This window comes from Clupea harengus, chromosome 21, assembly GCF_900700415.2.
Source record: "Clupea harengus chromosome 21, Ch_v2.0.2, whole genome shotgun sequence".
Taxonomy (NCBI): Eukaryota; Metazoa; Chordata; class Actinopteri; order Clupeiformes; family Clupeidae; genus Clupea; species Clupea harengus.
Window position 1 is genome coordinate 21,967,783 of NC_045172.1, and position 12,500 is coordinate 21,980,282.

The 12,500-nt window shown below is 44.5% G+C and overlaps 1 protein-coding gene across 1 annotated transcript in view; it reads left to right on the forward strand.

The window, feature by feature from the left end:
* cntnap5b (contactin associated protein family member 5b) overlaps nt 1–12,500 on the forward strand; it is a 61,119-nt gene that overhangs the window by 32,197 nt on the left and 16,422 nt on the right. The window contains 4 exon segments of the mRNA XM_031558398.2: nt 4,095–4,359; nt 6,331–6,474; nt 6,953–7,124; nt 11,821–11,927. Coding sequence (XP_031414258.1) covers nt 4,095–4,359; nt 6,331–6,474; nt 6,953–7,124; nt 11,821–11,927 — 688 coding nt within the window.

The window sequence follows — 12,500 nt, forward strand, 5'->3', positions numbered from 1 at the left end:
ATTTCCACTGATCCTTAATGGTCCCGTGTGAATATACAGGCCTTGGACCTGTCAAAATGTTTGTGTAGGAGTCACCAGCATGAAAGAAAAAAAAACAGCAGGCACACACACACATAGACACAGACACAGACACACACACACACACACACACTCACACAAGCACACACACACTCACTCAGAGAAAAGAAACATTCACAGAGGCACATGCAAACACACACCCCACACATCTGAATTCTTAATTTGGATTGACAAGTAGGATACATATCATCACACTATGACCAAATCTCTTTTTAAAAGGTTCTAACAGCAGCGAAGAGCCAGACCATAATATGCACAGCAGAGGTAAAGTTGACAGCTATGTTTCCAGGTGATGAGACAAACAATTGTAGCTGACGCCAAGCAGGGCTTTGGGAGTTGATTGGCCTTCTTTCGTCCACAAAACTGTAGGCCACACATACACCTTTGATGTCTGTGTCCCACAGTACTGAAGATTGAGGACATGTGTACGCAGGTGTTTAAGGCATTGCACGGGGGCTGGGATTGTAAAGTGCAAGAGTCGCGAAAGATTCAGCGGGCATAATCAGAGACTGCATAATAAAAGGCTCGAGGCCAAAGAAAACGTGCGTCTTGCTCCTGCTCGATCTCTCAGTATTCAAACAGTTTTGATGCACAGCAAATGTTCATATAAGCATCGAAAGGGGCAGCTAGTTTTCAGAATTATGACTGCTTTGTTGGATTTGTTAATCAACACAATATCAGAGGTGTTAGGGGGGTGATTTATGGCATAGTCAGGTGTAACACGGTTCTCAAACAGAAGAGGAAACCATTTTACCCTTTGAGCAGTTTCATTGTTATCAAATGTTGTGTGGTTGAAAATGTTACGGCGCTCATTCGTGGTAAGTGCTGCAATGCCATCGTGGGCCGCAATGTAATGTCCCTTGAAAGCGGGGCAGCCATTCAGTCAAGGGCATCAGCTTGGTTTGAAAAGTGCTGGGGACATTAGATGGGATTTTTACAGGGGCCGTCATTCCTGTCAGTGGCCTGTTGTGTTCGCCCTCTGCTACTACATTACAGTGGAGCTCGAATGCAAATGTAAAACATTTCAGATATTAGGCCAACTGGGATTTTGTAGTGCTTTAAAACTAGAATGTTAAAACATGCTAAAACAAGTAGGATGTATCTCTGTCAATTAGTGACCAGCGGGTACAGAATTCTTCAGTGAAAACAACTAATTCCCTGAAACTATAAGAGTCATGCTAGTCACTAGTCGATCTATCGTTGATATTATTGATAATAAAGTCGCATAACGACTAACATTTTTCATACCTGTGCATACTGTAGCGTGCAGAAGGTAGCTTGTGTATAGGTATCTGTGTGTGTGTGTGATGTGGTGATCCCAAAGTGCTGTGGGAATGTTGCAAGAATGTTAATGTTTAATTGTGTTCCATTTTGGAATGTACTAGTAGGCTATGTATTTCTGTTCCCGTTTTTAGCCCGTGTGACGTGTGTAGATGCCTTTGTTTTGGATCCTGAATTGAGTTTGTGTATTTGTCCACCCTTCGGTTCGTGTTTCGACGGATACCTAATGGACAAGTTGGCATTAGTGGCCAGAGCCAGTCGGCAAGCTTTCATTTTGAACTTTGTACAGGGCCGTATTTCTTAGCGCCGAGTGTGGGATGCTGTGATCAGCGGAGGGTAAAGAGGCAAGTTTCCCCGGTAGGAGTGGCGCTGTCCAGTGCTGAATCAGGCGGGATTGAACATCATTGATTCTTGCTTTTTCTGGAGTTTTGGGCATTAAGGTGTTGTGTGGTCTCACCCAGTGTGATGGTGCCCCCCACTACGAGTGTTGGATCCGTGACAAGCTTGTCGCTAACCTCTACTGGCATTTCTGGTTGGGTTCTTCCGACACAGCTGTGCTGTAAATTCGCACAGTTGCACGGGTCGTTCAAATCGAGCCAATCAGAGCACGCGCCAAAGCCCGCGGTTTCGATGTCTAGTTTTCCATTGGGCTTTTTCATGAAGACAAGGACACGGCCATTCTCTGATGTTGAATGAGGGACCTTGCTTCTTGTAAGTGAGGGAGGAGTGAAGCTCGGATTAGTTCATGCGTGTCTTGGTCATTACTGTTCAGCATATACATCCATTCTATATGTAATACTCCTATCCCTCCCTCTCATGTGGTATACTAGTCTCTCGCTCGAGTGTGTGACTATATAGACCCATCCATTTTCTCACAAGGCACATCGTCTTATTATTCAGTTCAGTTGTTAGTTGTATTTACATTATGGCGGGTAATGGTGATTAATCAATTAGAAGTAGCCTAGCGGAGTTCTCATTAGTTAGCTCTCGTACTCGTTCTTCCCATTCTCCCGCTACATTAAATCGGTGTCCAAGGTAGCAGTATGTTACATGGCGCGCATACACTTTACTGTCATGATCAAACAGAGGCCACGTTTGAAAAAGGGGGGGCTGCCTATCGCTGCCATCTGTTGCTTCTGCTGCCTCCTGTCCCGACCAGCGTGGGAACGCATGGTGTGTGAGAGCATGGTTTTGATTACTCCCTCATCCCCTGGATCTCCACACATCTCCACACACCCGGACACTTCAACCAATGATTTAGGGTGGATTAATGGACAGCTGGTTTTGGTACCGGTTGAATTGGGTTAGTGAGCTGGCCTCCACATATAACTCTTGTGTAATGTCCTTGATTATGTTCACGAAGCTTATGGGTATGTACATTTCTTCAAGACCGGAAAGACCGGACAGATTTGCGCTTGAAATCATCGATTCCCGTTTTCAGGCAGAACACATGTTCGTTTATGCTTTGCAAGACACGATAAGCTTAATCTACACACACACCAATATTTGCTGACTTGACAGTGATTTGTCTTTTTTGAAGCATTAAAATATTGTTTTCCGCCACACCGTGAGCGCAGATGCTGAACAGCCCACGGGACACCATGCGTTTTGCGCACCGTTTCTCTCTTGCTGACATACACACAAAGCTGTAGCCTAACCTCACAAAATTCAATAATAACATGTTATTCTTTTTCTATTATTATTGAATTATATATGTGTGTATTGTGTGTGCTAACAGTTGATTCAATTGTGTAATGAAGATGGTCAGGACGTCCTCATGTCAATTTGTGTGCGCTCTAATTGCAATTCATCTAATGAATCTAATTTCTGCTGGAGTAAACTTCTTGTGTGTATTATTCTCAAATGAAAGATGTGGGAGGTTGCAAAATGATTGCTTTATTCTCGTTCGTTGGAGTGGTGTGATTGCAGGTTCCTCATTTTTAAACCACGGCTTCTCGCTCCTTCTGTGTCAGAAACTTCAACTTGTATTGCAATCTTGAGTAACTTTATTCATATTTGAACTATTTCTATAGTTTGCTGAATAATAAGACTCTCTGGGGTCATATTGTCATATTGTCATATTTTTAAATGTACAGTATATGTTTGCAATGATCTAACATTAGCTTGGGTGTATGAGGTTCAATGAATTGTCTCTGATTGTCTCATTATTATACATATTGTTATATCAAGAAAGGAAGCGTATGATTGTCAATAGCCTAAAACACACACACACACACACACACACACACACACAGGCACATGCACATGCACACACACACACACACACACACACACACACACACACACACACACACACACACACACACACACACACACCTCAGTTTAAACTTTGTGTTGCGTGTCAGTTTCATCCTTTTTGGTTGAAATGATGTTCATCACTATGCCTGGCATTCTGCATGAGAGCAGCTCAGGGACAACCTTTAACTCCAACAGAGGGAAGACAACTGGGAAGATTCATCGTAATCACACACTCGGCTGACTCAGTTGGAAAACAAATCACAAAATGCTGATCGCCCCTTTTCAGAAAAATGCTACCCATGGACTCTCGTGACTCTGCTCTGCGCGGGAGGTAGGCTGTGTTGCAGGGGAGAATCGCTAGGCTCTGCAGTAACGTCTTTCTCTCTCTCTTTTCCTCTCCTCCATTTTCCCCCCTTTTTCTCTTTTCCCGCTTTTGTTTCGTTCTCTTCTTCTTCTCCCCCTGCGCGTGGTTCCAGGGCAACGTGACCTTTGTGTGCTCGGAGTCACAGCTGGTGTCCAGCACCTTCCTGAGCGCGAGCGGCAGCTTCCTGCAGCTCCCTCTGGAGCCGCTGATGGACGGCCTGTCCGTGCGCTTCCAGTTTCGCACCTGGAACCGCGAGGCCCTGCTGCTGTCGGCCCGGCTGGCGCGTGCGCCTGAGCGCCTGGTGCTGCTGCTCACCGCCGGCCAGCTCCGCCTCACACACCACCGCTCACCCCTGCAGAGGTCTGACATCGCCATCGGTGAGGAACACACCCATGCCCGACCTGGCTCGGGCTCTCTCACACACACACACACACACACTCGCTCCACCTTCAGTATGTGTGTGTGTGTGTGTGTGTGTGTGTGTGTGTGTGTGTGTGTGTGTGTGTGTGTGTGTGTGTGTGTGTGTGTGAGTGTGTGTGTGCAGAGGACAAAAAGGACAGATGGGGAGGATTGAGAATTTAGGACCAAATATTAGGAAATGCAGAATCATGTAGTACATCGGCGGCCCTGATGGAGGGTTTGCCTTGTTCCTGTGTACGTACACGTGGAGGACGCCAGGAAGTGAGAAATGAGGAGGAGAAATGACAATTGAGTGGAAATGCAGAGGCAATATCAGCCTCTTGAAGTAGGGTTCGCAATGAAGGGTTCACCTTGCTTCTGCGTTTGTCATGAGAGAATGACAGTTGACTCACATAAGTAGAAATGAGTGGAGATCTAGCTGGTGTGTGTTTATCCATTGGCTTAGAAAGTGATTTGGCAAGGTAATTGTCAGGGCAAGGGTTTGAGAAAAAAACATACTTTCGTGTACTGCAAATGGCTGCAAATGGCCTAGTGTAAATATGTGTGCGGGATGAAAACATTCATCAGTCAGATTTGCAATTGAAGTAGGAATCAGACTCAAAGTCACATTGCTGTGACAGCGTCTCACTTTCCTGAAGTATAACATTACAGTGATGTTTAGTTTATAAGCAGCATCCAGTTATCCATCCTCACAAGCTTGTCAATGCTTGACAGTGCATCAGTGTATTCGGCCTCCTCTGGGAAGACTAGATTGTAATATTCAATCAAGTCAGCTAGTGAGACTGACACGGACTGACACTGGGAATTGAAGTCTTTTGACTAAGGATGTCCGTGAGGCCTTTTCATGTTGCTGAAGTGTAGCGTGAGTACATTGAAAGCTGTCTCAGAAGGCGTGCATGTTAAGAAAGCTAAACTGCACGTCATCTTCATATCACAGACAACACAGCAAAACAGATATATACGGTGCATGGTACGCACAACATATGAGATGGAGGATAAGAACCTCTATGGCTCACCCCAGTATCAGAGTTACACAAAGGTGATGATGTTATCAAAAACACACACACACACACACACATTATGTTATCAGGCTGGTATGCGGGAGCGTTCGCTGGCAGGGGAAATCAATTTGAGATCCGCAGATGAGTTAAGGAAAGGTTACAGGAATACACTGGAGGACTTTCATTCCAGTTCACTCACTGTGCACAAACAAATGGGACCGGGGACGCGTGAGCAAACATCGCTTAGTCTCTGAGGCGGGGTGGGAGTGGAGACCTTCATGCAAGACTTGGGCGTACAGACGGAACAGTGGCACGTTTACCCGGATTGATGTACCTGTCAGAAACATGTTTCTCCTCGGCTGTCCATCAACGTCATGTAGGCTTAAGTCAGAGTCAGATCAACGATAGTCTTTCCCTTCTCCGGCTTCAAAGTCACAGGATTTATTTTTCATGATCAGTTTGTCTACATATCCGTGCCCTAGACACACACACACACACACACACACACACACACACACAGTTGCCTTTTTCACAAGTGTGAATGACATAGACAAATGATTTCTTTTAGTAAATATTTTGTTTTCAGTTCCAAAGTGGTTTTGTATTTTGAAGATATTTATATGTTGAAACAGCTTCGCTTGGTTGTGAACTTTACAGAGATATTGTTTAAGTGTTCTATTTGCCCCTTGCCCAGATGCATTACGTTTGTATCTTACATTGAATCTATAGTCATTCATGGAGTGCAATGTACACTTTTGCTCTCAAATGATTTTGCAGGGTTCAGAAAGTGGTGAGTTGCAGTGTGATTGAGCAGTCACACCAAGGCTATGCAGTATTATTAATATAATACTAATACCATGCACTTTAGGAAGTGGACAGTATAGAATTGGTGTGGTGAGTATTGTAAGCCGTTTTTTGGCTTTGCAGGTCAAAGTCTGAGCGATGGCCAATGGCACACCATCAGTATCAGCATGCGAGGACTTCAGGTGTCGCTAACGTTGGACAGCGACCCCGCGTCCACCATGGAGCTTCGAGACCCAGCGGAGCCGGGGGACAGCATCTTATTCGGAGGTACCGCATTTTCTGTGCTTCTATCTTAACGGAGAGTCAGCTAACACTAGCAGCGCTCCTTGTGTTTGAACTCCTCTGGCATTTTGTGATATCATTTAGGTCCATGCAGCTGTCTGTGGATTTACTGGTAATCAAATGAAGCTGAAACTGAAACTGTCAGTGGTGCAACAAACTTTCAGTAAACTAGTCAACTGAGACAAACTCTCATCTAATAGTTTGTTGATATAGTTGAATTGAATAGTTTGAATATTGAATAGTTTGGTTCTACTGGCTCATCCGCGTAAAATGGGACTTATATTCAACAAGGCTGCAACAGCCCATTTTTATTGACTGCCTGTCTGAAGCAGCGTCAAAGATTTTGTAACCTTGTTCGCTGTGAATGTCTGAATGAGGACTTTGAATGGGATGGCACAGGTGCGCTTGTGTCTCATGTTTTCTTTTTCGAATATGACATGAAATATTTATCTCCCCGCGCCAGGCTGTCCACCTACTCTCACCAGGGAGAACTGCAGGAATCCAACCATGGCCTTTCAAGGCTGTTTGCGATCAATTACCATCAACAACCAGCCAATGAACATGCTCCACGTTCAGCAAGGCCTCGTGGGTAATTACAGCCAGCTTCAGTTTGACTTCTGTGGAATCCGTGACAGGTACACTTACAAAACCTTCCCTTATTAGCATTGTTATTACTGAATACTAGCCGTCTCTTCAGCTTTTCAGCTGTAGAAAATTACCTGCGTCAAGTAGCCTGTAGATGATAAACTGAAAGACATGCAATTAGTCTTTGATGTAGTGTCAGCCTTCCTCTGCCAAGGTTGTCTTTGCGATATATATATATATATATATATATATATGCATGTTGCTGTCAAATTGATTTTGCTGCAATGCTAACATTCAATGCAGGTTGATTCTGTTGTTATTGGTGATGTTTTCTGAACATGTGGGCTGTGTTCAAATGGTTCAGTGTTCAAATCTCAAGGCCAAACACCTGTTGTGTTGCATGGCCATGTTGTTGATTTGAGAGGGAGGCAGACGGAGCATTAAGAGAAATTAATCAGCAGTGAAGAAACTGAATCAAGCTGCTAATGGTTCAGCTAAGCAGTCGCAATCTCTGAAAGAGGAGTTTTCGAAATTACTTCTGCTTGTGCATATTTGTGTGAGTGTAGGTGTGTGTGTGAATAGTTTTCTGTGTGTGTGTGTGTGTGTGTACTGGCACATTGTGTAATGCCCCCCATCTCTCCTGGTTTGCCCAAAGCAGCACATTTTACAAAGATTGATGGGCGAAGCGGATGAGACAGTCCCTCCATCATGGAGAGTTTTTTTTTTTTCTTTCCCTTTTCACGCCCTGCATCTCAGTACTCTGCCCTCCATAGTGTGGGCTTACGATGGGGGGGGGGAGTGGAGGGGGTGGGGGGGTGGAGGGGGTGGAGTGGAGGGGGTGGAGGGGGGGGGGGGGGTGAGGGGAACAGACCATGAATTCTCGAACGCGTCACTCTAATCACAGCTGCCTGACGCTGGCACGGCCACGACACATTTTTCACTCCGTCTGCTGCTGAAGGCTGAAGGCACACACACACACACACACACACACACACACACACACACACACACACACACACACACACACACACACACACACACACACACACATAACACACACACACACACACATACACACACACACACACACACACACACACACACACACACACACACACACACACACACATACACACGCACACACACACACACACACACACACACACATAACACACACACACACACACACACATAACACACACACACACGCACACACACACACACACACACACACATAACACACACACACACACACACATACACACGCACATGGCACACACACACACATACACACGCACACACACACACACACACATGGCACACACACACACACACACACACACACGTACACACGCACATGGCACCGGGGCAAATCAGTACTGGCAGCCCCAGAATGGGGACAAATTATTCCGGGGGCTCGGATTTTTGGCAGCCCACCTTCGTGCTGTGCCGCGCGTTGGAGCCAGGCCCGTGCGGAGAAATAATGACAATAAAGTTGTTCCAGGAAGCTTTCCATGATTCTGGGGTCAAATGTGTCCTTGTCAAAGCATATTTGAAGTGACTCCATGTGTCAGGAGCACTTAAGGACAGAAGACTGACGTGGGGGCCAGCTTGACCGGTGAATGTGACCCACGAATGCTTTGCGCTTGTGATGATCCATTCCATGCTGTGTGAGGACTCAAGGACCGTCTCATTCGAGCGAGACCGGTTCGCTGACAAGAAGCTGTTTTGATCTGGTGCAGTTTCTTTTTTGCCAAGGCTGGTTCCCTGCTGGCTCTTGTTTGAGAGCCTGAACCATGAACTATCTGCCTTCAGAGGCACCCTGGCTATAAGGGGATCCATATGGGCATGGACCTTCATCACAGTCTATATGGAAGCCAGCAAAATGACATATTGAGTGATGTATCAGCAGGTCTTCCCTCCTAGTAAGATTTGTATTAGGTGAGATGTTAGGCTAGTTCATATAAGTTACGTTTCGAAGTAAGAGTCGGAGGCAGTCCTTCCCAAGGATTTGTTTTTGTGTGCTTCTTTCTTGTGTGTAATATTAATGTAGATGGGTAGGTCACAGAAGCAGAGAGAGATTGATAGAGATCAAGAGAAAGTGAGAGAAATAAGCAGAGAGAGAGAGAGAGTGATAGAGATCAAGAGAAAGTGAGAGAAAGAAGGAGCAATGGAGAACTGGGTTCACTGAGGTGCCTCTGACTCATTTTAGTGAAAGAGTCCAGATTCTCTGTCTCTTCCTTTCTCTCTCCAGACTGCTTCTCTCTACCTCTCTCTCTCTCTCCATCTCTCTCTCTCCAGACTGCTTCTCTCTACCTCTCTCTCTCTCTCTCTCTCTCTCTCTCTCCAGACTGCTTCTCTATCCCTCTCTCCCTCTCCAGCAGTAGCTTTGATCATTTCCTTTCCCTTTCTTCTTTTAATTATTTTTTTTTCTCCCCTCTGCGAATCTACTTTCCGCACCCAAGCAAAAGCCTCAACATAATGACATGTCTTATCACTGACATTTTACAATTGCAAAATATATACATTTTTGTATTAAGGATTTAACTCTGTGTCAGATCATCCATTTAAGGTATTTTTTTCCCTCTCTCCCTCTTTATTCCGCATTGGATATCCATTAAAGCCCCTATCAGCTTGCTAAGGCATTAAAGCGTGCTTATGCAAGATTTGCTCACAGTCCCCCGCACACCACACTTTCATGCGTTGAAAATTTGGGTCCAACTGTCCCGATTTTTCTTCCTCGTTTTCGTTTTATTGTCGTCACTGACGTGGGATATTTTTGTCATTACAGACTGTGTGACAGAGGCTTTCTCTCTCTCTCTCTCTCTCTCTCTCTCTCTCCCCCTCTCTCTCTATTTCTCTCTCTCTCCCCCTCTCTCCTCTCTCTCTCTCTCTCTCTCTCTCTCTCTCTCTCTCTCTCTCTTTCTGTCACTCCGTTGCTGTCACACCCAGTCTTCAGTTCACTGTGTGGGCAGGTTTGGATTCGAATAACAGTCTCTCTTGAGGCTTTTGCTGTACTTCGCCAAGCCACAAATCCCATTATTGCTAAATTAATAGAGCGTTTTTGCAGCTAACACTGTAGCGTTGAGTCGGAGCAAATGCCCCCAAGGAAACAAGATTAGCCTTTATGGTCTGAAATAATCGAATAACGGTATGGCAAAGTCATGAATAAGCGTACACATCCCGGCGGTAATGGGAGTTCTGAAGGAGCTGACTTTACCATGAAGGTGAATAGCATTTCTCACACAGGCAGCCTGTCCCATTTATGGGAGACGAAGGTGTCTGCCATCCCCTGAGCCTCTTTGGAGACGTCTGCGCTGAGAACTGGCTCAATAATAACCCAGGAGAACATTGCTGAGGCTTACTTGGAGTGTCCATTTTGTATTTTCAGAGTGTACCAGACAGCAGCAAATGTAAAACTGCAAAACTTTAGTTTGAATACTGCATGTCGCAGTGTAACTATGCTCTTCATTGCAATGTAATGAATGGATTTAGTGAGTTGCTAAGAGCTTGCATGGGCCTCAGACATTCTGAATGTAAAATGTGGAAATGTAGAAATAGTCAATTTCTTACTAAATAAAGAGTTTATAATAACCTTACAGTACACTTGGACTCTTACAGTGTAAGATGTGTTCAAAAGTGTGGCTGTGATTATATATTCTTTTTTATTTTATATGTCTTTCTCTGGAGCGCTCTGAAAGGATTTGATGTATTTTTTATTTGCTTTGGAGCAACGATGTCTCTCTACACAACCCTTGCCCCACATAAATACATAAAATAGAATAATCCTCTACTGGTTTGGCCATAAGGACATTTTTTTTTGATAAGTTAACATGTGACACATTCTGTCAGCATATAGAAATATTTTTCCAAAGGAAAAACCTATCTGGATGATTGTTTTTTTTTCCCTGACAGTGCATATATCTTTCATAGCATCTCTTGTGTCTGTGAGTGCTCCTTCAGTAAGCCGGACTCTGAAGGACATTCTAATGACTCTTCAAACACACAGGTTCCCTCCGCCCCGCCCTGACGTTGAAAGAGTATGGGAAATCTAATCTATTCTCACAGGCAATAAATAGCAGATGTACCATAAATGGAGAGGATTCCTCGGAGGAAATAGCCCATATTTTCCCCGCGGTTTTCCAGAGGGCTGTTAATCTTGCCATAATGTTACTCTAAAATAATAATGATCTTTTGATTGCAGTAATGGTCAAAGCCCTGCTTCATAATGAAACATGTTTTTTTTGTCCAAAGTCTGTGGGAACTGAGTCTGTAGCTGTAGCTGAGTCTGTAGCTGTGTGACTCAGTAGTTCTCTTCCTCAAACATGTTCCCGGAGTCAATCCCTATGTGCATGGTAATAAGACCCTTGTGCGAAATGACTGTCAGTCTCACAGAATGCGAGGACGTGTCATTTCCGCGTGACTGCTCTGAGGCAGCGGGTAATGAGCTGACACAGCCTTAAGAAGGAAGCTGATGAATTCCAAGATCTGTTTTGGCCGAGATAATACTCTGTGTGTAGCCTACACCCCGACAATGGCTTTCACTGTGACTTTTTATTTATTAATACCATCTTCTTATTATTAGTTAATTATTAAGTTGCCTTTCATCATTGTCTCAGAGCTTTTGTTCATATTTGAAAGGGTTGCCTCAAAGAGAGTTATTTAATTATTGTGGTGTGTGGTACTATGTTCACTTGCACAAAGTGATGTGCGTGGGCTCTAATGTGCCTTCTTCCTGGCCTCTAGGTGTCTGCCTAACTTCTGTGAGCACGAAGGACAGTGCTCACAGTCTTGGAGCACCTTCTACTGTGACTGCTCCGGAACCGGATACACTGGAGCAACATGCCACAACTGTAAGTCATCCCAAAACGAACCGATTGACCGATAACCGATTGATTAATAACCGATTGATTGATAACAGATTGATTAATAACCAATTGATTGATAACCGATTGATGGGCCAGGCCTTTGCATTGGTCTGAATATTTGACTGGAAATGAAGTTAGACTGTGTAAAATACCAAAGGCTCATCTTTGTGATGAGATGTCTGTATTGGTCTGCTAAGGAACATTTAGCTTGTGTTTAGATTACAGCAGAGGGTCTAACGACTGACAAGAACAGCATACTCTTGGTCACCCCCTTAGTGTCTGTCATTTGTGACTGTATGTAGCAGCGCTTACATAATGGGCTCAGGGCCCAGCCTGTACTACCATACTATACTTCATGTCATGCCTATACTACCATACTATACTTCATGTCATGCCTATACTACCATACTATACTTCATGTCCTGCCCAGCCTGTACTACCATACTATACTCCATGTCATGCCTGTACTACCATACTATACTTAATTTCCTGCCCAGCCTGTAGTACCATACTATACTTCATGTCCTGCCCAGCCTGTACTACCATACTATACTTCAT